Source organism: Rissa tridactyla, chromosome 24 (assembly GCF_028500815.1).
Source record: "Rissa tridactyla isolate bRisTri1 chromosome 24, bRisTri1.patW.cur.20221130, whole genome shotgun sequence".
Classification (NCBI taxonomy): domain Eukaryota; kingdom Metazoa; phylum Chordata; class Aves; order Charadriiformes; family Laridae; genus Rissa; species Rissa tridactyla.
Window position 1 is genome coordinate 2,378,264 of NC_071489.1, and position 26,495 is coordinate 2,404,758.

The following is a 26,495-nucleotide window of genomic DNA, read 5'->3' on the forward strand; positions in this document are numbered from 1 at the left end:
CGAGGTGGGGACCCCCCACCCCAGGGTGCCATCCCCAAGCCCCCCCCAACCTTGTCTCGCTGTCCCCAGCGGCTCAGCTGTGTCCCCGCCTGGAGGCTGTGTCACCTCCCGGCCTTTGCGGGTGAGCACCCATGGGTGCTGCCCGGGGCTGCAGCCATTTAGCCACCAAAAAGGGGGCTGTGATCCCCCCATGGGTGTCCCCCGCTTTGGTGCAGGGTGTGGGGGGCACCCATGGGACCCCCACCTGGATGCCGGGGTAGGCGAGGTGGGCTGTGACCCCCAGCACACGGCGTGGGAGCTCCCATACCCCCCGCTGGGGACATTTTGGGGTCCCCAAACTTTTAGGGGGGAAGGGGCTCAGAGGTGGGCTGGGAGCAGCGACTTGAACAAAGAAGGGGGGAGGACGGGACACACAGACCCCCCAAGTGGGGGGCGCGGGGGGGCGGCGGGCGCGGGAGAGGCCGTGGGCTGAGATGCGCGCGAGACAAAGCGGCGCTGCCGGCGGGGAGCAGCTCGTTACCGCTTAATATCGTGATTGATGAGCGCGAAAATAGACTTTTGCAGCAATCTGGAATAATCAGCAGGTTCTGGGCGTTAATTCGGGGGAGTTCAGCCCCCCGGGAGCGCAGCCGGAGGGGGGCAGCGGGGGAGCCCAGCCTGCTCCGGAGGCTTTTTTTCCTCCAACCCCCCCCCCCCAACCCCGGATGAATTAATAAAGCAATTAGTGCCGGACGAGGCGGACACACGCTCAGGCTCGGCCATGCCATCGCGGTTGGGTTTGGGGGCCAGCCAATGGCACGTTCGGCCTCCCCCAGCCCCGCTATTGCCGGGTTGTGCCGAAGGGGCTCCGGGAGGGGGCTCAGGGCCGCGGCAGCCGTTGTCCCCCCCCCTTTCCTCGGCACGGCCGGTGACTCATCCCGGAGCAGCCGGCCGTGAGCGGAATGGCAACGGCCGCCCTGCCGCCTCCTTCCCTCGCCCCATTAATTTTCCCCCAAGATGCTGCACGGGAGAAAAATAAACACCCTGAGACGAAGGAAAGGGCCGGGGGCGGGGGGGGGCGTAGAGATAAAACGTGACTTGAAATAGCCCCGGCCGGGCGGGAGAAGGGAAACTGAGGCACAGGGCTGGCCAGGATCGTTGCCAAGAGAAGCGGCGGCTTTAATTAAAGCTGGTAAATCTTGCCGGCAGCTCCAGTCCCTGCGTGTCCCAGCCCCCCAAGGACCCCAGCACCCCCAGCACCCCCCCACCAACAAGCCCCCACAGGGTTATTTCTGCTGGGGACACGGGGCCGGGCACCCAGCCTGGGGTGCTGGGGCAGAGCCGGCCCCGAATATTCCCTGGGTCCCCCCCAGCCACGAGTCGGATGCAGCCGTCGGGGGCGGGGGGGGAAAAGTGAAGGTGGCAACGGCTGGACGGGGACAGTTGGGGACACCGCGGTGGCATCCAGCGGTCGAGGGAGGACGCTGGGGTCCCGGGGCAGGGTGGTTGGAGGGGTTTGGGGTCGGGGTGGGGGGGGATGAGGCGGGGGCCGGGCTCAGTGCGAGGGGCCCCTGCTGAGCAGGTTTTCCCGGCACACCTCGCGGTAGGCGTTGCGGAGCAGGACGTAGGGGAAGCAGGTCTCCAGCATGTCCACCGTCAGGAAGGACGACTCCGCCACGATCTAAGAGAGGGGAGTCACACAACGTCAGCAGCCCCCCCCGCCTCCGCCTCAGTTTCCCCACCGCCCCCGGAGAGGGGAGCGGGCCCCCGGCCCCTCCCCAGCAGCGCTGGGTGCTCCCTCCCCGGATGGCTCATGTGCCCCAACTCCAGATTGAAATATTTGCATTTAAATTGCTTTGCAGCAGGGCGAGCGCTCCCTGAATACCAATCCCACCCCCCCCACCCCCCGACTCCGCTCGGCCAGCCCAGCCTCTCCCCGGGGGTGTCGGAGCTGGATTCAGCCCCCCCAGACCCAAGGAGAGCTGGGCAAGGGCTGAGCACCCGGAGCTGGCTGCGCTCGTGGGGCTGGAGCAGCCCGGGAAGAGCTGGAGACCAGCAGAGACACGGAGCTGGGATGTGGCCCCCGCCCAGGAGAACCCCACGGCCCGCCCCGGGGACACCCACAGCCCACCTGGGGCCACCCGCAGCCCACCCCGGGGAGCGCCGGGGCTCTGCCGTCACTCACCAGCTGCATGAGCAGGGAGATGGAGTCGCGGTTCCTGGCTCGCAGCTTGTCCGTCTCCTGGCCCAGCTGCAGGAGGCTGACGGAGGCCAGCTGAGGGACGGATCCTGATCAGTGCTGGGGACGGCGCCCACCCCGGGAGGGTGCCCACCCCCGGCCAGGCACAGCCATGGCCCCCAGCTGCTCTCACCAGCAGGAACTCCTTCAGGTGGGTCTCGATGTTCTTGTTGTGGACGGTGAAGAGGGCGGCCGACACGTGGATGATGGCCTTGGCCAGGCAGTGGATGTTGTTGTTGTAGCCTGCGGACAAAGGTAGGTTGGGGACAGCAGTAGATTGGGGACACAAGTAGGTTGGGGACAGCGGTCTCCACCGTGCCCACCTCCCTTGGCTGCAGTTATGGGGCACCAGCCCTGCCAGCCCTGGGTCCTGCTGTCCCTGCCATCCCTCAGCTGCGGCTACGGGGCACCGATGACCTCAGGGGTCCCAGCACACACAAAGTGTGACACTGTGGGGGTCTGGGTCATGGGGACACTGCCAGCACTAGGGGACACAGGGACAAAGCTGCCAGGGACGCGGCCAAGCCTCACCGTCCATCTCGGTGTTGTAGAGAGATGCCGGGTCGGAGGCCAGCAGGGGCAGGGACACGGCCACGAAGACCAGGAGCAGGCAGGCCACCTTGTAGTCCTCCTCCGGGGACGAGCCATCTGCCAGGGAGGGAGGTGACACTACATGGGGTCCGAGAGGGGACCCTGGGGGTCCCAGGGAGGTGGAACCGGGTGGGGGAAGGTGAGCAGGGCTGGGGGTCCGTGGCAGGGTCACGGATCTCGGGGACAGTCCCTGTGACCCCAGCAGAACCCGCCGGTACCTGTCTTGCTGCCAGCGAGGACGTTCACCAGGGCGGGGTCAACCTCGCAGGGGATCCCCGCGGCCGAGGCCAGCTCGAAGATGCTCAGGGTGACCTGGGGGGACAGGGACACGCAGGCTCAGGTCTGGGGACACGGGGCGCAGATGGCCACGGAGGACCACGCGATGCCACGTGATGCCACAAGGTGCCATACAACGCCACACAGTGCCCCGTAGTACCATGCGGTGCCACGCAATGCGGGGACGGGACAGCCCTGCCTGGGGACAGCTGCCCCAAGCACTGCAGGTGCCACCCTATCCCCGTCCCCTTCCGTGCCCACCTGGATGTCGGTGTCAGGGGTGACAACATCCGCCAGACACTCGATGGGGCCCATCAAGAAGGGGCAGTGGTGGGAGAAGACCTGCAGAGAGAAGCTCACGGGGCTGCTGCTGACCCCTGGCGCTGTGGTGGCTATGGGTGGGGGTCCTGCGGGGCGGGGGGGTCCCGTGGGGTGGGGGACCTCTGAGGTGGGGGTCCCGTGGGGTGGGGGGCACTCACCTCCCGCAGGCCCTGCTGGGCCATGGCGCGGAAGCTCAGGATCTCCCCGATGATGGTCATGCGCTTCAGGACGTTTTCGGCCGCTGCGGGAGGAGTGGGGTCAGTGGGGACACACGTGGGGACACGTGTGGGGACACATCCCAGTCCCAGGCTTCCCCTCCGTGTCCCCAGTTCATCCCCAAACTCACAGGTCAGCCGGGGCAGCAGAGCTGCCATCTGCTCAGGCTTGCAGGAGCTGGAGCGCAGCTGCACCAGCGTGTCCATGTTCTCATTGACCAGCTTCTGCGGGGGACACGAGGCTGGTGGCATCGGAGACACGGCGAGCCCGCAGCCAGCCAGGAGCGACCCAGGCATCCCGGCCCCTCTGCCCATCTGGCCGGTAAGCCCAGGGGCCAGCCAGGGGACTGGGATGGTCCCTGGGGTGGCCCTGGGGTGGCCCTGTCACACATCACCTCCAGAACCTGGTGCCAGCACCCCAACCCTGGTCCCCAGCCCCCTGATCCCGGTCTCGGTCCCCCAACCCTGGTGACATCCCTACCTTCAGCTCGGTGACCTGGGAGCCCACGTGCCACATGAGGTTGTCGCTCAGGAACTTCATCCCATACGGCCCGATGAGCTCGGCCAGCGCCCTCATCTCTGCGGGGAGGGGGACAAGGACGGGGACATCAGCGGGGTTGGGGGGTGATGATCCCCCACCGCCGCAGCGTCCCCGCGTCCCTCACCCGAGACATCGGAGAATTCGGCGGCGCTGAAGGGGGGCTCACCCTCCCGGGGCACGGTGGTGAAAGCCTGCAGGGCGGGGGCCAGGACAATGGCCCCCGTGCTGGCCTGCCGCAGCAGGGCCTCCAGGTACCTGTGGACACCGAGCTGCTGCCACCACCCAGCAACAGGACCCACGGCACCGTGACCCAGGGCATGAGGACCCACGGCACTGCAGGGCCACCTCCCAGGAGGGAAGGAGGGTGCCAGTCCCAGCAGGGCACCCACCAGTTGGTGTAGATGGTGGTGAGCGTCTGCTCGCCGGCGGCGTCGCGGGGCTGCGTCTGCTGCAGGAGGACGCTGCGGACAATGCGCCCCGTGTCCAAGCCCACGAACTGCCCCAGCGACTGGATGAAGGTCACGTAGGCGCTCAGCCCCACCAGCACCTCTGAGGGACGGGCCACCTCCTGCGTGGCCTGGCTGTAGCCCGCCATGGCCACGATGGCTCTGCAGAGACAGGAGGGGGCTGTCCGGAGAGCCGTGGCTGTGTCCCCTCCCCGGCAGCGCCCACAGCCCACCCTTGCCATGTCCCGTGTCCCTGGCACGGTCCCTACTTGGTGAAGCGTGTCTCCAGGTGGCTACTGAGGTACTCGGCCGGTGTCACCGTGTGCTCGAAGACGGTGAAGTTGGGCACGTGGTTGAGGCTCAGGGACAGCTCGGCCAACACCAGGTGCAGCTTGTCCATGCTGGGGTGCGGGGACAGAAGCCGTTAGCCACCCCGCGGCCCCGTGGGGACAACCCCACTGTCACACCATGTCCCCACGTCATGCCTTGCCCACACCCAATGTCCGGTGGCCACCGCTCCCCGCCAGCCCACCCTCGCCAGCCCCGGGTGGCTCTCACTTGGTGGTCAGGGTCCGATCCTTCCTCTGGCTCTCGGCCCCTGGCTTGTCCCGCTCGGGTTCCCCCTTCTTGGCCGGTTGCTTCAGGGTCTTCTTGTTGCGGGCTTTGCTGACGGTGGAGGCGCAGTGCTTGGGCAGCAGCTGCCGGCCACGGGCAGTGCGTTACCACCAGCCACGGCACCCAGGACAGCCCAAATGGGGCCTCCAGGACCAGAGGCCACCGTCCCCAAGGTTGAACTGGAGGGACACCCTGCCAGGTCTTCCCACCCAAGCTGTCCCAAGGCTTTGGAGAACATGGAGGCCACAGGAGAACATGGAGGCCAAGGAGGCCAAGGGGACAAAGAGGCCACAGAGATCACAGAGGTCAGGATACCCCAAAGGCCATGGAGCCCCTGAAAGCCACAGAGGCCATGGAGACCCCAAAGACTACGGAGACCCCAAAGACTACAGAGACCACAGAGACTCCCAAAGCCACAGAGATCCTTAAGGTCATGGAGACCTCAGAGGCTTTGGAGACCCCAAAGGCTACAGAGATCCTGAAGGTCATGGAGACCTCGGAGGCTCTGGAGACCCCAAAGGCTACAGAGATCCTTAAGGTGATGGAGACCTCAAGGTCATGGAGACCTCAGAGGCCCCAGAGGTGCCACCCTCACCTGCTCACTGAGGTTGTGCTGCTCGGCGCAGGCATCCATGACAAAGGCGCTGGCCTGACGGGCCATCTCCTCCAGGAACTTGTTGCACAGCCCCAGCGCAATGGCCTTCAGGTGGGGATACTGTGGGGGGAAAGCCATGACACCATCATGCCATGTGGACCACGGCCACACCTGCAGTGTGCCACCAGCTGCCTCCAGGCTGCCATCGTCCCTGTGTCCCCCCGGGCAGCAGGACCCACCTCCTCCGGGCACATGGGGTGGACACAGCGGGAGAAGTGGCTGCAGAGCAGAGGGAAGGCGATGCTGTAGCGCAGCATTGAGGGCTCCTCCATCGTCGCCACAAACATCTTCTCCACAGGGCGAGGGTAGAAACTGCAGGGGTGGGGGCAGAGGGGCAGAAGAAGGGGGCAGGGAGAGCAGGAGAGGGGATTTGTCTTTCTGGAAACGCTTTTCCTGTGCCACACGTGTGTTGTCCCTGTCCCCACATCCATGTGTATGTCCGCCCAACCTCTCCCATGGGTGACATGTCCCCCACAGCCACCTCCATCCCTTCCCACACCTCTCACCCAGCATACATGGGCACCTTTCCGTGTGTGCTGGGGTGCAGGATGTGGCCCAAAAATCCCCAAGCCAGGGTGACCCCCGTTCCGTGACTGTGGGGAAACTGAGGCAGAGCGGGCGGCTGCGCTCACCACAGGTCGGAGAGGTCGGAGGCCTCGGCCAGCAGCTCCTCCAGGGAGTCCAGCAGTTTGGTGTGGAAGACGATGAGGTTCATGACGCGACCCACGTCGGGGTTGGAGCCCAGCGGCAGGGAGGCCTTGGCCACACTGGTGTAGGCCTGGGGGGGCAGCGGGCTCAGGGGCAGGGCAGGGGAAGACGACAGGGACAAGGACAGGGATGGAGACAGCAATAGGGAAGGGGACGGGGACAGTAACAGGGAAAGGCATGGGGACAGCAATAGGGAAGGGGATGGGGACAGCAATAGGGAAGGGGATGGGGACAGTAACAGGGAAAGGGATGGACACAGCAATAGGGAAGGGGATGGGGACAGTATCAGGGAAAGGGATGGGGACACTAACAGGGAAAGGGATGGGGACAGCAATAGGGAAGGGGCTGGGGACAGGAATAGGGAAGGGGCTGGGGACAGGGATGGGGAGAGAGGAAGGAGATTGGCACAGGGACAGGAACAAGGCTGAGGATCAGGATGGGGACAGGATGAAAGATGGGGATTGGGATGGGGACAGGGACAAGGATGGGGACAGGGACAAGGACAGCGACAGCACCTGCAGCCGGAACCAGTCCAGGCGGAGCGGTGCAAAATCAAACTGCTCCTTGTCATCGACTGTGGGGAAACAGAAACGTGGGGAGACGCAGCGGTGGGGAGGGGGCTGAGCGGACTCTCAGTCTGGGGGTGCTAATCTGGTCCTGGAGGTGCCGGTCTGGTGGGTGCCAGTCTGGGGTGGCAGTGCCTACCCCACCGGACCCCCAGGAGCTGCCATCTACCCGCTGCCCGCCCGCCATGCCCACGCCTGGGTTCCCAGCACGGTCCAGGACTGCTGCAGGGCGCCTGGGGCAGGGGGGACATCAGTCCCTGGGCAGTGCCAGGGACATGTCGGGGGGGGACACAGTCCGTACCTTCCTTGACAGAGAGAGCCGAGAGGGAGCTGACAAAGGACGACAGGATGATGGACTCCTCCTCGGGGCACACAGAGAGGTTCTGCAGGGCCGGGGATGGGGACGGGATGAGGGACAGCCAGGATAAGGCACAGGGGACAGGGGAAGGCCCAACGGGGGACACGGGTCAGCCCCTGCCAGTGTCCCGCCGTACCTGGATGACTTCGCTGAGCACCAGGGCGTCGAAGCGGGCCAGGTACTGGACGTGGTAGCGCTGCAGCACCCCGACCTGCCGCCGCACCAGGCTCCGCAGCTGCTCCATGTGAAAGAGCAGCTCCGCGACGTGGCTGCCACCGGAGCCACCGGTCAGAGCCAGGCCTGGCTGTGCCCCCGAAGTCCCCCCAGTGCCAACTGCGCCCCTGGCACCCTGGCGTTTCCCCAGGGCAATCCCCACCATGAGACCAGCTTGCCTGCGGCTGGGGGTGCCCCCCACGGGCACGGATCCCCCCCGCACAGGGCCAGTGCCCGCGCACCGTTGTGCCAACCTGTCAGCGAAGTCCTCGGGCGTCTTCGTCTTGGTGACGTGCTCGGCGTGCCGCACCAGCCAGCTCACCTCATCCCGGCAGAAGGAGAGCGCCATGAAGACGAAGAGGGCCTGGGCAGAGCCGGGGTTAGAGGGGACCAGGCACGGGGTGCTGCCACCACGCACTGCCACCAGGCTGGCGTCAATGGCCCTGGGCTCGCACCGATGGCCCTGGGCACTGGCACCGCATAGCACCGGGCTGCCACAGGCCGTACCCCCCCACAGACCCCACCTGCACCCATTTCACACCCCCACGGACATGCAGAGCCCTTGCGCCCACCCCCTGCACCCCCAGCCCTGTCCCCCCGCCCCCACCCCCCTTGCCCCCGTGCTCACCTTGGGTCCCAGCAGCCCGGGCTGATCCTCCAGCAGCGCCTGCAGCTCCCGCACGGCCCCGCGCAGGTACGCGCGCCGGCCCCGGTGCAGGGATCCGCTGCAGGGGGGGGTCAGGGTGGGGGTCAGGGTCCGGGCCACCCAACCACCCCCCAGCCACCCCACTGACCCAGTGGGGACATTGCAGGCAGCACATGGGGGCTACAGCATGGGGCCAGTGCGGACCTGATCTGGGCACCCCAGACACCCCCCCAGGGCGCTGGCACCCCCAGGAGCCCCTGGGGCCCCCACAGCTCTCTGGGACTCATGGGACCCCCAGGACCCTCCAATCCTTTGGGATGCCCTGGGACCTCCAAGCTCTCCAGGATCCCTGGGACCCTCCCCAGCCCCCCCAGACCCACTGTCCCCCAACCTGTGAGCCACGGCTTGTTCCTTGCACTCCTTGAGATCGGCCACTCGCTTCCCGTACCTGCGAGAGAGCCATGGCAGGGCAGTGCCAGGCACGGCACCCGGTACGGCACCCAGAAGAGCCCATGGCACAGCCCCTGGCACCCTTTGAAGTCTCCTGGCACCCAGCGCAGCCCTTGGCACCCAGCAGAGCTGCTGGCAGAGACCCCCAACCCCTGCCACCCACCATGGCACCCCCCTGGCACCTGGCACGGCACCCAGGAGACCCCCAGGCACCCCTCAGAGCCTCTGGCACAGCCCCTGGCACCCAGCACAACCTCCTGGCACCTTTTGAAATCTCCTGGCACTCAGCGCAGCCCCTGGCACCCAGCAGAGCTGCTGGCAAAGCCCCCCAACCCCTGCCACCCACCCTGGCACCCCCCTGGCACCTGGCACAGCACCCAGGAGACCCCCAGGCACCCCACAGAGCCTCTGTCAGAGCCCCTGGCAGAGCCCCTGGCACCCAGCACAACCTCCTGGCACCCTTTGAAGTCTCCTGGCACCCAGCGCAGCCCCTGCCACCCAGCAGAGCTGCTGGCAGAGCCCCCCAGCCCCTGCCACCCCTGGTGGCAGCCTCCCAGCACCCTGCACAGCCCCAGCGCTGGCACGGCCGTTACCCCTTGAGGCTGCCAAGCAGCTCCTCGGTGACCTTGTGGACCTGGAGGGCCTCGTCGCGGAGGAGGGTGACGTAGAGCGAGCCCTGCAGCGCCAGCCGCCACAGCTCCAGGCACTGCGGGGACGAGCCCAGCGCCCCCGGGCACACCAGGAACCCCACTGCGGGCACAGCCGTCAGGCGGGCAGGGGCTGCCCATGCTGCTGGCCCCGCAGTGGGCAGGGGGATGGCCCGAAACTGGGAGCCAGGTTGCCCCTGAGGGGCTGGGGACCCCGTGCCCACGCGGGGCTGGGGACCTGTGGCCACCGCAAGGACTCACTGAGGATCCAGCGCTCCATCACCTCCAGGGACAGGTACTCACAGGCCATCTGGGGGGACAGGTATCACCATGTCACCGTCCTCAGCCCTCCCCCAGGCTCCCCCAGGTCCCCGCGGCACGGTGGCACTCACGGTGTCGGAGCTGGCAGGGCTGAGCATGGTGCCGGCGGCACTGAGCAGGCTGAGGAGCTGGTCGCTGCGCCACTGCTCGGCCCCCTGGTTCCTCCGGGCAAAGAGGAAATGGAGGGACAGGAGGGCGCTGGTGACAGCCTGGGGGACAGGGGGACATCAGGGGGGGCCGTGGGATGGCTCAGGGCAGGATGTGGCCCTGCTGGCTGGGGGAGCCCCATCCCACCTTGGTGTGAGGTCCAAATTCCTCCGTCAGCTTCTTGAGGGGGTGGTCGTACTCCAGCACCATCTGTCCCAGGCGGGCAAAGCTGGGGTCACTGTGGGGACAGTGGCACAGGGGTTGGGGACAGTCCTCGGGGCCAGCCCCAGTGGGGACGGTCTGTGGGGACAGCCCCGGTGGGGACACCCAGGTCCGTGGGTCGGACCCACCTGGTGCCGTGGCTCATCTCGTGGGCGCAGTGGTACATGCCGATGAGCAGCCGGCGGTCCTCGGTGCGGGCCAGCAGCAGGACGAGAGACACATAGGTGACAACCAGGTCCAGGTAGCTCTTGGTGAAGTCATAGTTGACGTGCTGGGGAGGGGACAGCCATGAGGGCATGGGCACAGCCACAGCACCCCCAAAGTACCCCCCGGCACCCCCGGTGCCCCACTCACGATGTCGAAGTAGCACTGGCTGGCATCGATGGTGTTCAGCAGCTCATAGACATGGTCCTGGCAGGGAGGGGACAAGGGGTCTTGTCACTGCTGTCCCCCCCAGGTCTGAAATGCCAGCGCTGCTCCCCCAAAACCCCTCTCTGATCACCCCCAGCTCACCCTGAACTCCAGGACGTCCAGGAAGGAGTGGTAGAAGGGTCCCAGTGCCCGGACGATGTCGCCCTTGTCCTTGTGCACTGGCCCCAGGTGTTGCTGCAAAGGGACAGAGGGGACACTCCTGGGTGGGGGTGACACAGGGGGGATACCTGGGGTGGAGTGACATGGGGCAGGGGGTGGCAGGATGACCAAGGGAGGGGGATGGAGGGGAAGCCAGGTGGGGGTGACACAAGGTGGGGTGACACAGGCTGGGGTGACACGTGGAGGACGGTGCGGACACTGGATGGTGGGACAACCCAGGGTGGGGATGGTGAGGACACCTGGGATGGGGTGGCACGGGGTAGGGGGCAGAGGGGACAGCCAGGGAGGGTGACGCGGGGTGGGGGGGACAGAAGGTTGGGGACAGAGGGGACACGTGCAGAGCATCCCTCACCGTGCTGCTCCGCACGTCAAGGTGAGGAAACTTCTTGTTGATGAACTTGACAGAGGGCTCCATGGCCTTGTCGCTGAGGAAGGGCGGCCGCGTCTTGGGGTCGGAGCAGGTCTGTGGGGACACCACCCCCGCCCCCAGCATCAGAACCCCCCCAAAACCCCCCCCGACCTCAGACGCCCCCCTCAGACCCCCCTGCCCTAGCAATCCCACCCCCTCCCGCCTCCTTTCTTCAAGACCCTTCTTCCAGGAAGAAGCCAGGCTCTTCCCCATTAGACGAGGGGGAGCGGGGAGGGGAACACCGTGTCCTGTACCCCAACCCTTCCACCCCCCCAGGGGACCCAGGCATCTGGGGGGCCCCCCCGCCCCCACACCCACCTTCTTGATGTTGTAGATGCGGACGAGGACGCCCCGTCCGCGGTCGTTGAGGATCGTCAGCTTCTCGGCGAACTTGTTCTGGTAGATGGAGGGCAGCGACATGGCGGCAAAGTGCTGGGGTGGGAGTGGGGTGGGCGACACTCTGTGTCCCCCGCGTCTCCCGAGCGGCCCCGCGGCCCCGACACCCAACTTCCCCTTCCTGGGCTTCCTGGGCTGGGGCCCGAGCTGGGGCCACCGCCACGTGACGCCACTGCCACCACCCCACGACACCGCCGCCACCCCGTGACGCTGCCGGTGCCTGACGCCATGGCTGCGCGACGCCACGGACGTGCAGGTCCGGCCGTGGTCGTGCCACGCTGGCCATGGCCCGCTGACGCCAGCCACAGCCATACGACGCCGGCTGTGGCAGGTGACACCGTCACAGCCGTACAGCCACAGCCGTACAGCGCCAGTCCCAGCCGTGCCATCCGCACCGGGACTGTGGATCACCGGCCATCGCCATGTGGCACTGGCCAGAGCCATGTTATGCCGGCCAGGGCCATATGGCACCAGCCATGGCCCTACAACAGCACCCAGGGCCCTGCGACACCCGCCGTGACCCGTACAGCACCAACCAGGCCCGTACAACACCGTTCTGGGCCCTATAACATGGTGCAGGGCCCTATAACAGCACCCAGGACCCTCTAACACCACCCAAGGCCCTATACCACCGCCCAGGGCCCTATAACATGGTGCGGGACCCTATAGCACCACCCAGGGCCTATAAAAGCCTGTCCAGGCCCACACACCAGCACCCAGGGCCCATATAGCACCGCCCAGGGCCCCCGTAACACTGCCTGGGCCCATATACCACGTCCAGAGCCCCTATAGCACCACCCAGGGCCCATAGACCACCACCTAGGCTCCTATAGCATCTCCTGGGGCCTATGTAACTGCCTGGGCCCCTATAGCACTGCCCAGGGCCCACAGAACATCACCTATGCTCCTATAGCAGTGCTCAGGGCTCATATAAGACTGCCCAGGGCCCATATAAGATTGCTTGGGCTCCGATAGCACCACCCGGACCCATATAGCACCCCCCAGGGCTCCTATAGCACCGCCTAGGACTCCTGTAGCACCGCCCGGGCCCATATAGCACCCGATGGCCTCTATAGCACCACCCAGGGCCCCTGTAGCACCACCTGGGCCCACATGGCACCCCTTGGGGCCCCTATAACACCACCCGGGCCCATATAACACTGCCTGGGCTCTATAGCATTGCCCAGGGCCCACATAGCGCCACTGAGGGCTCCTATACCACTGTCGGGGCCCATATAACACTGTCTGGGCTCCTATAGCACCCCCAGGGCCCCTGTAGCACCCCCACGGCCTCTATAGCACCCTATAGCACCCCTATAGCACCCCTAGGGACCCCTATAGCACCCCTATGGGCCCTATAGCACGCCCATAGCACCCCTATAGCACCCCCAGGGCCCCTATAGCACCCCTATGGCCCCTAGAGTATCCCCAGGGCCCCTATAGCACCATTATGGCCCTATAGCACCCCTATAGCACCTCTATAGCATCTCTATACCACTCCTATGGCCCCTATATCACCCCCACAGCACCCCTATGTCCTCTATAGCACCCTATAGCACCCCCAGGGCCCCTACAGCACCCCTATAGCACCGTCTGGTCCCCTATAGCACTCCTATACCACCCCCAGGGCCCCTATAGCACCCGTATAGCACCCGTATAGCACCTCTATGGCCCCTGTAGTGCCCCTATAGCATCCCTATCGTACCCTACAGCACCCCTATCGCGCTCCTATGGCCCCTATAGCACTCCTATGGCCCCTATGGCCCCTACGGCACCCCTACGGCCCCTATAGCACCCTTATAGCACCCTTATAGCACTCCTAGGAGCCCCTATAGCACCCTATAGCACGCCTATAGCACCCTATGGCACGCCCGGGCCCTCGCGGCCGCTCCGCGGGCGCCCCTCGCGGCCGCCCGGCCCCGTTGCCATGGCGAGGGCGGCGCGCGGCGGCCCGCGCAGGCCGCGCCGGAAGCCGGGCGCCGTTGCCGTGGCGACGCGGCGTCGCGCGAGACCCGTTGGGAGCCCGCACGCACAGCGCCGAGCGGCCGGGCCCGGGCTCGCCATGGAGCGGGAGCAGCTCGCCCAGTGCCCCTACGACAGGAGCCACCTCATTCGCGTGTCCCGCCTGCCCTACCACCTCGTCAAGTGCCAGCGGGTGAGCGGGGCCGCGGCCGGGGCCTGCGGGGGGACGGGACGGGACCTACGGGAGCCTGGGGCCTGCTGGGGGCCTGCTGGCGGCCAGAGCCGGGGCCTGATGGGGGCCGGGGTTGGGGTCTACGGGGAACTGAGGCCTGCGGGGGACCGGGGCTGGGGCCTGTGGGGGCCTGGGTCCTGCGGGGGACCGGGGCTGGGACCTACTGGGGGGCTGGGGCCTGCTGGGGGCCATGGCCAGGTCTGAGACCTGCTGGGGGCCGGGTCCAAGACCTGCTGGGGGCCGGGGCTGGGACCTTCAAGGAGCTGGGTGTTGGGGACAGGTCCAAGACCTGCTGGGGGCTGCCGTTGGGGTCTGATGGGGGCCGGGGTTGGGGCCTGCTGGGGGCTGCTGGATCTGGGGCTGGGACCTACAGGGGCTTGGGGCCTTCTGGGGGCTGGGATTGGGATCTGCTGGGGCTTGGGTACTGCTGGGAGCCAGGGTTGGGATCTACAAGGGCCTGGGGCCTGCTGGATTTGGGAGTGGGACCTACAGGGGCTTGGGGACTGCTGGGGGCTGGGACCTAGGGGGGCCTGGGGACTGCTGGGGGCCGGGGTTGGGATCTGCAAGGGCTTGGGGACTGCTGGGGGCCAGGGTTGGGATCTGCGAGGGCCTGGGGACTCCTAGGGGTCGGGGTTGGGGTCTGTGGGGGCTTGGGGACTGCTGGGGGTCGGGGTTGGGGTCTGTGGGGGCTTGGGGACTACTGGTGGCCGGGGCCAGGTCTGATACCTGCTGGGGACTAGGTCTGTGGCCTACTGGGGACCAGGATTGGGGCCCGCTGGGGGACCAGGGGTCAGCCATTTCTGAGGCAGAGCCTCCCCCCGCAACCCAGCGCCTCTTGCTTCTCCTCGCCCCCCCCAGAACAACCCGCAGGTGGCCCGCACGCTGGCCACCTGCCCCTTCAACGCCACGCACCGGGTGCCCCGGGCCGAGCTGCAAAGCCATGTCGCCTCCTGCCCCAACAAGTTCCAACTCGACCTCCCCGATGGTACAGCGTGGGCCTCCCCCCTCACCACCCTGGTGGCTGTGCTCCGCTGTGCCCCCCGACACAACTGTCCCCTTGGTCCCCGCAGAAATGAGTGCGTCCATCGGCAACAGGATGAGGCAGACGGAGGTCCCCACGACCTGGCAGCCCCCTCCATGCCAGGAGGACTGGGAGGCTGGTGAGTGTCCCACGGGTGCCGAGCAGTGCTCCCCACCACCGTGTCACCCCAAGGCTGCCACGTCCCCAACTCCTCACCCTTTGCAGAGCTGGAGAACCTGGAGGACGCCCCGCCATTCATCCTCAACATCAAGCCGAACAACCCGCTGCTCCCATGCCACAGGTAGGAGGCCACAGGGCCGGGGATGTCCCCTCCCTGGGTGCCCACATTCAGGGATGTGTGTCCCCCCCCGGGGTGCTGCCCACACCAACACCCCTGGTTCTCTCTTGCCCCCCAGCTCTGCCCCGTCAGCACCCGTGAACCTGAGCAGAGGTGGGAGAGCCGCAGGACACCGGGCGGCGGGTGTGGAGTGACGGGCACAGGAGGGACCATGGATGGTGGCAGCAGGACCAGGGCAGAACTCGTTTCTCCCCCAGAACCTGGAAAACGGCAGTGCTGGGGAGGGGGGGGATGCGAAACGGGGCCCCCTGGGCTGCTGCTGCTGGGGGGGGGAGGGTTTTACGCACGGGTTTTATATGTACATTATAAATTTTAAATGCACGGTACAAATTTTAAATGCCTGTCACATACCTGTGAGTGTGTGTGGTGTTTCGTCACCCAGGGAAGCCAGAAGGGACCCTGTGGGGTGGGGACCCCCGGCGTGGGCACGGCGTGGGGCCCAGCCTGCCCCACTCCCCCCCACACTCCCTGCCTGCGCTCCCAGCACCCTCCACGCTGGCCCCGTCCCTTGTGGCACAGACGGGTTGGGGACAGGGCATGTTGCCCCCCCCTCTTCTGAGGGGGCTCTAACACCATGAAGGGGACGGGGGCAACAGCTCCAGAGCAGTGGGCTGTCACCTCCCCCGGGCCTGTCTGTGTCCCTGTAACCTCTCCAGTGTGTCCTCATAACCCCCTGGGCCAGTCCCTGTCTCTGTCACCCCCCCACAGAGGGTCCCCACCACCCCTCGGCTCACCCGTGACCCTGTATTCTCCCAGTATGTCCCTGTATCCCTGCTGGGCCAGCCTACGTCCCTGTCACTCCCCCCAGTGTGTCCCCATACCCCCCCAGTGTATCCCCATAACCCCCTGGGCCAGCCCATGTCCCTGTCACTGCCCCCAGTGTGTCCCCATAACCCCCCCAGTGTATCCCCAAGACCCCCACGTCAAGCCCTTGTTCCTGTCACCCCCCCCCCCCCAGTGTGTCTCTGTCACCCCTAGGCTCACCCATGTCCTTGTACCACCCCAGTGTGTCCCTGTCACCCCCCAGTGTGTCCCCGTAAACCCCCTGCCCTGCCTGTGCCCTGTCCCCGTCCCCCCAGGCCCCCGGAGCCCTGCTGTCCCCCCCCAACCACCCCTAAACTCAGGTTGTGGTGGGGACAGCAACAAAGAGGACGACCGGGACCACTCGGTGTGACCAAACCGGCTCAAGGTGACCCCAAACCCGCCCTGGTCCCGGTGCCTGGGGGGGTGCCCCCCCGCTCCGTCCCTCTCCCACCAAAACAGGCGTTTCCAGGCGGGCACTGCCCAGATTTTGGGCTCAGAAGGGGCTATTTTTGTGCCTCTTGCGCAAGGCGGGCGCCTCGTGCTCGGGCTGTGTCGCAGGGCATTGGGCCGTGGGTTCCCCACCCGGGGTGGGGGGAGCCTCATTAAACCCCCCCCCCCCGCCCTCTGCATTCCTCCAAAATATGTGTCACACTGTCCATTCCCTGTGTCCCCCCCCCCGCCAGCCCGGCAGTGACACACACCCGTCACACCCAAATTGCTCTTAACCCCAGTGTCACGCTGGGAATGGGGGGGGGGGGGGATCCCCCAATCCAACCCCCCCAAGTTAATTCCTTCTCCCCTTCTCCTTCCAGCTGGACGTGTCTGGGTGCGGGGGGACCACCCCCCCCCAGCGCCCCCACCGCGCCGGGAGCTGCGGAGAAGCTCGGAGGAGGCGTCGGATTTGGGGCGGTAACGTGTGGAAATGGGAACCGCGTGTGTCATCCCCGGCCGGGCTCCCTGCCCGCCCCGCTCCTCAGCCTCCCCCCCCCCCCACCCCGCCGACTTTGGAGGGGGGGGTAAAACCTCCTTTTTTTTTTTTTTTTTTTTTATTTTTTTTTTCCCAGTGGTTCACAGGAAGGTCAGATATATATTTTTTTCCCCGTCCGGCGGCGGCTGGCGGTGTGGTGGGGGGGGAATGCGCAGGCGGGGTCGCGTTGGTCCCTCCTGGCCGGGCAGAGGAGGAGTGATCTGGTGTTGCAATTAATTCCTCTCGCGCCGGTGCCAGAAATGCAGCTGCGGAGCGGTTTTCCTGCGACTAATAACTCCCGTTCCCGTCCATCTGGCAGGAGCCGCGCATCCTGGGCTCGGCCCATCTGGGAGACGCTTTTCCTCCCTCCAGCTCCAATCCGGAGCCCGAACGCGAATCGTCTCGCTCCGGCCGCTCCTTCCACAGCCCGAGCACTAACCTTTCCCCGAGGCTGCTTTATTTTCCACCCACCCTATTTTAAACCCATTTATTGAATTTATAAAGGGGTTTTATCCCCCTCCGGCTCAGCGCGGAGAATCGGGACGCCCGTTGGATTTATCTGGGTGAAACGCTTTCTCCGCGCATCCTCCCTGGCCGCAAATTCCGCAGCGGTGCCCGCTTTCCTCTTCGCCGCCAAACCAAAAACGTTTCCCCCGGCTTTCCTTCCCCCCCCGCCGCCCCAGGTGGAAAATCATCCCAATCCCGCCTTGCTCCGCAAAGGGTTAAGGAGGAATTTCTCCGGCTTTGTTGCCTCCAGCTTGTTTAAAAGCCTCTGACTGCTTCGGCTTTCGCCTGACATCTCTCCCCTGTGGTTTCCAGAGCAGTTTCATGTGTGCTTCGAACCGTGCCAACAACGGCCTCGCAACACTTTGCCGGCAGTTTTTTCCTCGGAGGAGGGTGGATCCAGCCGGGTAGGTTGGAGGTTGCTTTATTTTCCGGATGGGAAACGACAGGCGTTTCCCCGTGCGCCCCCCCCCCCCCATTTTTTTCCACCTATTTTTGCTGGTTTGGTTTTTTTTTTTCCCCTCTCAGTCCAGAGCGGTCGGGGATCCCAGAGCGCGGAGCCCTCCCTGGGTGGGAGCCATCGGGTTTTTTCCTTCAAAAAGAGGGAAAAGCCGGCCCTTTTTTTTTTTTTTTCTTTTTTTTTTTTTTTTTTGGTGGTGGCACAGCTACATGTCACCTCCAGCGTCCCCTGCGGCGTCCAGCCCTGCCGTGGCACAGCCACGCTTTGGGGACGGTGGCTCTTGGCTCCCCCTCCATCCAAGGAAGGTCCCGCCGTGTCGCGGGGCTTCTCCGCGCTACGCTTTTTTGGGGTGATTTTAGGCCTTTTTGGTCTCGCCCCGTGTGCTTTAACCGCTTCTCCCTGTTCTGTTCCGCACACAGCAATGAAACATCCCGTGTGTCACCCCCCCTACCCTCGTGCAACCCGGGGGCGCCTGCCCCAGACCCCCCCCCTCCAGCGCGGGCTGGGGTGACCGGTGCCACGTGGAGCCGTGAGTACCGGCTCTCCCCCAGTCACACCAGTTCCCCACCAAAATTCCCCTCGTTTTTAACCAGCTGTGATTCAACGTCCAGCATTGCTCTGCTGCTGGGGGGGGGGAGGCGGGGGGGTGGGGGAAACACAAAAAAAAAACCAAAAAAACAACATTTACTGTCAAACTGTGTCCGAAAGCGGCAGGAAAAGGAAGAGGGCAGGAACCGGCGAGCGTCTGGCCATCGCGGGCAAATGGCTGCGCCGAGGCCTCGACTCGCCGGGGACTTTGAAGTCACCGGGGGGGGGGGGCGGTTTGGAGAAGCCTCGTCCCCTCCCTGCCCCTCAGCAGCACTCCAGCCCCGGGGGGGTTGCCCTGGTGGGAATCGCACCCCGTGAAGCCTTTTTGGGGTAGATCTTTACACTTTTTTCGCTTTTTATCTCCGCAGCTCACGGGGATCCCTCCCTCCCGCCGAGGTTTGGCTCTCGCCCCCGCCCTGTGTCCCCCCCCAGGCCCTCAACTGGGGGACGGATCCTGCCCCGCTGCGGGCACCTCCTGGGTTCGTCCCCAGCACCGCGGGGTGATGGGGGGGGGGGGGGGGGGGTGCGTGCTCGTCGCCGCAGGAAATTAAGCGGAAAAACAACAAATGCCCAGAAACAGCGGGGCTGGGTGAGGAGGGCTGGGCAGCGTCCGGCCCCCCGCCCCCACTCGCCACACAAGCACTAAAACGACTGGTTTTAGCCTCAAAACGCCCCCCCCCCGCTTGATTCTGGGTTAATCACGGCCGCGTTACGGGGGTGTTTTACACCATATTGGGACACCGAAAAGGGCCAAAAAAGGGGGTGGGAGCCCAGTGACGGCGGGGTGTCCCCGAGTGATGTCAGGGTGTCCCCAGGCTGCCTGGGACGCTGGCCAAAAATGGGGGGGGGGGGGTGTGAAATGGTCCCGGTGCCCCCTGCCCCCCCCCCCCCCCACACCCCGTGCTTCCCGGGAGGGGGGCTGTGACCCAAACGGGGGGGTGCTGGGGGGTCGTGTGTGCACACACACGCGTGTAAGGGGGTGTCCACACCACGCGTGTGTCGTGGGTCCCCGTGTTCCTGTCCCTGGGTCCCCCCCACCCCCCCCGGGGCTCTGCCCAGGAGCGTGCGCATGTTTACGCACACGTGTCCGCTCACCCACGCACGTGTGCGCACACACGCTTACACACGCGTGTGCAGGCCCAGCCCCGGCCCTGCAGCGCCCACGGCAGTGCCAGCGCCGGCAGCGCCACCGGCACACGCCTGCGTCGGCCGCAGCGGTGCCACCTCCGTCCCCTGGCCCTGCCCGTGCCCCTGCCGGCCCCCCCCATTCCCGCCACCACCCCCCCCACCCCCCACCCCCCCCCCCCGGCACAGGGGCCCCCCGGGGCTGGCCGGGTGCCCGGCTCCCCAACGCCTGCAGCCGCCAGCGCCTTTTTGGGAAGCAGCCGGCGCGCGGGGCCGCATCCGTCCCCGGGCCCCGCGCCAGCCCCGGGGCCTCCCGCCAACACCCTCCGCACGGGGAAACTGAGGCCTGGCACCCACCGGGCACCCGGAGGGTCCCACCCGCGCCCCCACCCCCGGGGCTGCCCCAGTGTCACCGGTGCGTGTCCCCCCCGTCATCCGCCCCGCTGTCACCCTGCGTCCCCCCAACCCATTGGGGTGCCCCACCGTGGCCTCCCCCCCCCGCCCCAGCAGGCGCTGCCCCAGCCGGGGGGGCGGGGGTGACGTGGCCCCGCTGTCGGCCCAGGCTATATAGGGGCTGGCGGCGCCGGTGAGTCAGGCCCGGGGCCCCCCCGGCCCCCCCGGTGACTCAGGGACGCTCCCCGGCACTGGCCATACTTAGCCGGGAGCAGCCGAGCCCTGACCCCCCCCGCGCCGGCACCCCCCAGCCAGGGTGGGGCTGTGGGGATGGGGGGGCCTGGGGGTGGCACCCATAGGGTGTCAGGGGGGTGGGGGGGGCCATGGAGGGTCCCAGGGTTGGGTCCATGGGGGTGGCACCCATGGGATGTCCCCAGAATGGGGCTGTGGGGATGGGGGAGCATGGGGACGGCACCCATGGGGTGTCCCAGGGACGGGGGTCACAAGGGTGGGGGGGCCCTGGGGTGTCCCAGGGATGGGGTCCATGGGGGTGGCACCCATGGGGTGTCCCGGGGGTGGGTCCATGGGGGTGGCACCCATGGGGTGTCCCCAGAATGGGGCTGTGGGGATGGAGGACCATGGGGACGGCACCCATGGGGTGTCCTGGGGGTGGGGACAGTGGGGACGGGGTGGCCCTGGGGTGTCCCAGGGATGGGGTCCATGGGGATGGCACCCATGGGATGTCCCAGGGATGGGGGGCCATGGGGTGTCCATGGAATGTGACCATGGAGATGGCACCCATGGGGTGTCATGGGGATGGGGACAGAGGGGACGGGGGGGGGCCCTGAGGTGTCCCAGGGACGGCTCCATGGGGATGGCACCCACGGGGTGTCCCAGGGGTGGGGACAGTGGGGATGGGGGGGCCACGGGGATGGGGGGCCATGGGGAAGGCACCCATGGGGTGTCCCTGGGATGGGACCGTGGGAACTGGGAGGCCATGGGGACAGCACCGTGGGGTGTCCCCGGGTTGCAGGCCACAGCGTCAGCACCCACGGGGATGGGGGTGGCCCCAGATCAGGCTCCCCCAGCCCAGGGGGGACACGGAGGCACGAGTGGGACAGCCTGGGGACACGGGGATGGGACCCGGGGGGAGTGTGAGCGAGGGGACAGGGCCAGGCCGTGTGCGCACGAGGGGACGGTGTCAAGGACACACGTGTGTGTAAGGAGATGGTGTCAGGGCACACGCGTGCTCAAGGGGACGGTGTCAGGACACACGCGTGCGCGAGGGGAGGGTGTTGGGGCACACGCGTGTGCACGAGGGGACAGTGTCAAGGACATGCGTGCGCAAGGGGACGGTGTCAGGGCACACGCGTGTGCGCAAGGGGACGGTGTCAGGACACGTGTGTGCGAGGGGACGGTGTCGGGGCACACGCATATGCACAAGGGGACGGTGCCAGGGCACATGCGTGCACGAGGGGAGGGTGTCAGGGCACACGCGTGTGCGCAAGGGGACAGTGTCAGAGCACACGCGTGTAAGGGGACAGTGTCAGGACACACGTGCACAAGGGGACAGTGCGAGGGCACACACGTGTGTAAGGGGACGGTGTCAGGGCACACATGGGCACGAGGGGAGGGTGTCGGGGCACACGCGTGTGCGCGGGGCCAAGCGTGCGAGGGCAGGAAAGGCCCCGGCGCCAGCGCATTGTTCGCTGCCCGCCCCTCGCTTCCCCCCCCCCCCCCTCCCCGGCCACGGAAACGTCCCCATTGTCCCCACGGCCACCGCCCCCGGGGGGGGGGGGGGTGGGGGGGGGGTGGGCAACACGCACCCCCCCACCCACCCACACGCGTGTGCGGGCTCCCACGCCGACCCCCCCACCCACCCCGGGGCGGGGGGGGGACACACAACACAGCACCCACGGCGGGGTGCTGGGCAGGGGACGAGGGTGGGGGGGCCGGGGGGAGGCCCTGGACGCCGGGACACCCCCCCCCCCCCCCCGAGCCCCCCGAGCCCCCCGGCCCAGCTGCCGCCATTGCATCAGCGGCGCAGGAATGCGGCCGCCCCGCTGCAGGCGTGCGAGGCCCCCGGCCCCCCCCCGCCCCCCGCACCCCCCACCCCACCCCCCCCCGGCCCCCTCGTACGGCCGGGCACCCCCTATCGCACGGGGGACGATGGCGGGGGGTGGGGGTGTCCCCACCCCGGACAGGGGGGTCCCGGCCTGGGCACGAGCACGTGGAAGGGGGGGGGGGGACACAGCGGTTTCACTCTGGCGTGGGGACAGCAAAGGTGGCGGGGGGGGGGGGGGACACACACACCTGGGGGGCACCACCACCGCCCCTCGCGCCGGGGCAGGGACCTGGGGTGCCGGTGTGTGTCGTCGTCCCCCCGCCCCCGTGGGGGTCCCGGCCCCCCCCCCCGCCCGGCCGCGTGGGAACGGCTCCAGCTCCGGCTCCGTTTCCGCTGTTTCCTTCCAGGAAGCGGCAGCGGGATCCGGACACCACCACCCCCCCCCACCCCCCCCGCCGTGTCCCCTTCCTCCCCCCCCCCACCGTGTCCCCTTCCTCCCCTGGCTGTCCCCAGCCCTGTCCCACTCCCGTCCGCCGTGTCCCTGCTGCCCCTCCCCAGTGCCCTGTGTCGTGTCCCCCCCCCCATGTCCTCCAGTGTCCCACTGGTGTCCTGTGTCCCATGCCCGTCCCCCCCCACACACCTTGTGCCTGTCCCACCTGGGTCCCCCCCATGGCGTCCTGTGTCCCTTTGTCCTCTCAGTGGCCCAGTATTCCCAGTGTCCCAGTGTCCTCAGTGTCCCAGTCCCCCCTGTGTCCCAGTGTCCCAGCATGCCCTGCTGTCCTGTGCCCCCCCCCGCCGTGTCCTCCATGTCCCCTCGTCCCCCCGTGTCCTCCATGCCCCGTGTCCCCTCGTCCCCCCCGTGTCCTCCACGTCCCGTGTCCCCTCGTCCACTCGTTGTCCCAGCACCCCCCAGTGTCCTGCCCACCATGTCACCTGGGGGCTCAACCCCCCTGTCCCAGTCCCCTCACTGGTGTCCTGTGTCCTCGGTGTCCTGTGTCCCCTCACCCCCCCCCACTGTGTCCCATTTTCCCCCTCACAGTGTCCCAGTGCCCGGTGTCCCGTTGCCACCCAGGTTCCTGTCTCCCCCCGTCCCCCGATGTCCCCACAGTGTCCCCTTCCCCTCGGTGCGACCCCAGTCTCCCAGTTCCTGCTCTCCCAGTCCTTCCCAGTGTCCCAGTCCCCTGCAAGTGTCCTGGACCCTGGTGTCCCTGTTCCCAGTGTCCCGGTCCCCTCGGGTGTCCCAATTCCTGGTGTCCTGGGCCCACCGGTGTCCCCGCGGTGTCCCTGTTCCTGGTGTCCCAGTCACCCTTGGGTGTCCCAGTCACCCTTGCGTATTCCAGTCCCCGGTGTCCCTGCTCCCGGTGTCCTGGTGCCCCTTGAGTGATCTGGTCACCAGTATCCAGTGTCCTGGTGTCCCTCAGGTGTCCCTGTCCCCAGTGTCCCGGTGACCACAGGGTATCCTGGTGCACCGGGGATGTCCCTGTCCCTGATGTCTCAGTGCCCCAGGGTGTCCCCATCCCTGATGTCCTGGGGTGTCCCAGTGTCCCTTGAGTGTCCCAGTGTCCCTCAGGTGTCCCAGTCCCTCCATAGTGTCCTGGTGCCCTGGGGATGTCCCCATCCCTGATGTCCAGGTGTCCCAGGGTGTCCCAGTGTCCCTTGGGTGTCCCAGTCCCTGGTGCCCCGGTCCCTCTGGAGTGTCCCTGTGCCCCAGGGGTACCCCAGTCCCTGGTGTCCCAGTGTCCCAGAGTGTCCTGGTGGCCCCAGATCTCCTGCTCCCTGGTGTCCCGCTCCCCCCGGGATGTCGCGGTGCCCTCTCGGTGTGCCGGTGCCCCCGGGGGGGGGGCCAGTCCCCGGTGTCCCCCTCCCCTTGGGATGTCCCAGTGCTCCAGGGGTGTCCCGGCCCCTGGTGTCCCACTCCCCCAGGAGTGTCCCAGTGCCGCGGGGTGTCACAGTCCCTGGTGTCCCACTCCCCTTGGGATGTCCCAGTGCCCCAGGGGTGTCTTTGTCCCTGGTGTCCCGCTCCCCCCGGGATGTCCTGGTGTCCCAAGGTGTCCTGGGCCCTGATGTCCCACTCCCCCAGGAGTGTCCCAGTGTCGCGGGGTGTCACAGTCCTTGGTGTCCTGCTCCCCCCGGGATATCCCGGTGCCCCCGGGGTGTCCCAGTCCCCGGTGTCCCGCTCCCCCCGGGATGTCCTGCTCCCCCTGGGATGTCCCGATGCCCCGGGGGTGTCCCGGCCCCTGGTGTCCCGCTCCCCGCGGGATGTCCCGGTGCCCCCGGCTCCCCCGTCCCGCCGCGGTGCGGTGCCGGTGCCGGTGCCCGGCGGGGCTCTGGCTCCTCCCCGGTGAGTCACGGCGGGGCGGAGCGGGCCGGGCCCCCCGGGCACTTTCCGAGGGGACTCGGGAGCGGGAGGCAGCGCCGAGCCCGGCCAGCCCCGCTCCGCCATGGCCCCGGCCGCGGCCCCCCCGCGCCGCCCCCGGCCCCGGCCGCTGCTGCCGCCGCCGCCGCTGCTGCTGCTGCTGCTGCTGCTGCTGCTGCTGCTGCCGCCGCTGCCCGTCGCTGCCTTCAACCTGGAGGAGTCGCGGCCCGTCACCTTTCGTGGGGCCCCCGGGTCCCTCTTCGGCTTCGCGTTGGACTTTTACCTGCCCCGGCCCCGCAGGTACCGGGAGCGACACCGGGAACGGCACCGGGAGCGGCACAGGGACGGGACGGGAGCGGGAGCGGGGAGCGGCACCGGGACGGGTCCGGGCAACCGGGAGCGGCCCCGGGAACTGGGCAGGGAACCGGCCCCCGGGCAGCGGGAGGGGAGCGGGAGCGGACACCGGGAACGGAACGGAGCCCCCGCGGGAGGGAGCGGGACGGGGAACGGGCGGGCCCGGGACCGGCCCGGCGGGATGGGGAGCGGCCCCGGGAGCGGGGCGGGGGCGGCGAGGGGGGCGGTGGGGAAGGAGGACCGGGAACGGGGACCGGGAACCGGGGGCGGGGTGGGGTAACGGGACCGGGGCATCGGGAATGGGGAAAGGGAACCGACGGGAAACGGGACCGGGAATGGGAAACGGGAAGCGGGACGGAGTAACGGGAACCGGGAACGGGGCAGAAACCGGGAAGCGGGGACGGGGCGGTCCCGGGAACCGGGTTGAAGTAACGGGAACCGGCAACGCTCCGGCCCCGGGGGGCTCCGGCGGGGCTGAGGGCACCGGGGGGGGGGTTTGAGCCCCGGCTCCCCCACCTCGCCCCGCTCCGGCCCCCGCCGGTGGTCCCGGGGCCCCGTAGCCCCCGGCCGGAGCGTTTCCTGTAACCGGAGCCGGGAGCTGCCCCCGGGGGGCGGAGGGGGGGGGGGTCGGGGGGGGTGTCTCAGGCGTCCGGGCACGGCCCTACCCCCCCCGACCCCCCCCCGACCCCCACGCGTGACCTGCACCCCAGGGTCCCGTCCCCCCCCCCCGGGACCCCGGGGGATGGGGGGCGCAGAGGGGCCGGGGGCACCCATAGGGTGGTCCTGGGAGCCACTGGGTGTCCCCAACCTTCCCCCCCCCCTCCCATGGTGGGTGCCCCCCCACCATCCCACGGCCGTGGGTGGTTTCGGTGCTTCCTCTCCCCCACGGAGCCGGAAGGGGTCACCCAGGCCCGGCCCCATGGCCTGAGTTGGGGGGGGACACACATACACGCGGGGGGGGCCACAGAGGTTTCCCTCCTGTCCCCCCCCTACCCCAGGACACCCCCACTCCAGGGCTCCTGCGTCCCCGCCATCCTGGGGTGCCCCGGGGGTGACGGCCATTGTGTCCCCGCGGGGACAGTCCTGTCCCCCCCCCGAGCATCCCACTAACCCCCCCCCCCACCCCCCAACAGCGTCAGCATCCTGGTGGGTGCCCCCAAGGCCAACACGAGCCAGCCCAATGTCACCCAGGGGGGGGGCCGTCTACCACTGCCCCTGGCCCCCCGGTGACGAATGCACCCCCATCGACTTCGACCACATCGGTAAGGGGATGGGGACACGGGTGGGGACAGGACCCCCCCCGAGCATGGGGACAGGGTGGGGGACACGGGTGGGGGACAAGGATGGGGACACAGGTGGGGACAGTCCTCCTGGGCACGGGAACAGGGTGGGGGACACGGGTGGGGGAAAGGATGGGGACACGAGTGGGGACAGGACCCCCCTGAGCATGGGGACAGGGTGGGGGACACGGGATGAGGATGGGGACAGAGGTGGGGACAGTCCTCCTGGGCATGGGGACAGGGTGGGGGACAAGGATGGGGACACAAGTGGGGACAGGACCCCCTGAGCATGGGGACAGGGTGGGGGACAAGGATGGGGACACGAGTGGGGACAGGACCCCCTGAGCATGGGGACAGGGTGGGGGACAAGGATGGGGACACGAGTGGGGACAGGACCCCCTGAGCATGGGGGCAGGGTGGGGGACACAGGTAGGGGACAAGGATGGGGACACAAGTGGGGTCAGGACCCCCCCT

At 67.8% G+C, this 26,495-nt stretch overlaps 3 protein-coding genes across 4 annotated transcripts; 2 read left to right on the forward strand and 1 right to left on the reverse strand.

Annotated features, from left to right (window-relative positions):
* Positions 1 to 1,100: 1,100 nt before the first annotated feature.
* Positions 1,101 to 13,104, reverse strand: NCKAP1L (NCK associated protein 1 like). Its single transcript, XM_054183247.1, has 31 exons — positions 11,475 to 13,104; positions 11,100 to 11,210; positions 10,670 to 10,762; positions 10,511 to 10,567; positions 10,285 to 10,427; positions 10,082 to 10,172; positions 9,859 to 9,996; positions 9,728 to 9,776; positions 9,413 to 9,569; positions 8,761 to 8,817; positions 8,352 to 8,448; positions 7,978 to 8,087; positions 7,647 to 7,779; positions 7,454 to 7,535; positions 7,102 to 7,160; positions 6,511 to 6,656; positions 6,058 to 6,190; positions 5,819 to 5,938; positions 5,167 to 5,306; positions 4,878 to 5,009; positions 4,552 to 4,770; positions 4,287 to 4,417; positions 4,103 to 4,200; positions 3,753 to 3,846; positions 3,565 to 3,647; positions 3,347 to 3,427; positions 3,028 to 3,121; positions 2,750 to 2,866; positions 2,352 to 2,461; positions 2,165 to 2,254; positions 1,101 to 1,660 (listed from the first exon to the last, which is right to left on the reverse strand). The coding sequence occupies exons 1-31, from the start codon at positions 11,994 to 11,996 to the stop codon at positions 1,535 to 1,537; spliced, it is 3,813 nt and encodes a 1,270-aa protein (XP_054039222.1). The 5' UTR covers positions 11,997 to 13,104; the 3' UTR covers positions 1,101 to 1,534.
* Positions 13,105 to 13,535: 431 nt separating this feature from the next.
* Positions 13,536 to 19,117, forward strand: GTSF1 (gametocyte specific factor 1). 2 transcript variants are annotated; one of them, XM_054183278.1, is made up of 7 exons: positions 13,536 to 13,707; positions 14,605 to 14,731; positions 14,817 to 14,906; positions 14,993 to 15,068; positions 15,184 to 16,838; positions 17,716 to 17,807; positions 18,817 to 19,117. In XM_054183278.1, the coding sequence occupies exons 1-5, from the start codon at positions 13,615 to 13,617 to the stop codon at positions 15,257 to 15,259; spliced, it is 462 nt and encodes a 153-aa protein (XP_054039253.1). In that variant the 5' UTR covers positions 13,536 to 13,614; the 3' UTR covers positions 15,260 to 16,838; positions 17,716 to 17,807; positions 18,817 to 19,117. The 2 variants fall into 2 exon arrangements, with proteins under 2 accessions (XP_054039253.1, XP_054039254.1); XM_054183279.1 differs by lacking the exons at positions 13,536 to 13,707; positions 14,605 to 14,731; positions 14,817 to 14,906; positions 14,993 to 15,068 and adding an exon at positions 18,280 to 18,389 and having other exon boundaries at positions 16,547 to 16,838.
* Positions 19,118 to 24,443: 5,326 nt separating this feature from the next.
* LOC128901317 (integrin alpha-5-like) lies at positions 24,444 to 26,004 on the forward strand. The gene is made up of 2 exons (XM_054183236.1): positions 24,444 to 24,687; positions 25,875 to 26,004. Exons 1-2 carry the CDS (start codon positions 24,473 to 24,475, stop codon positions 25,969 to 25,971), a joined length of 312 nt encoding a protein of 103 aa, XP_054039211.1. The 5' UTR covers positions 24,444 to 24,472; the 3' UTR covers positions 25,972 to 26,004.
* Positions 26,005 to 26,495: the final 491 nt, after the last annotated feature.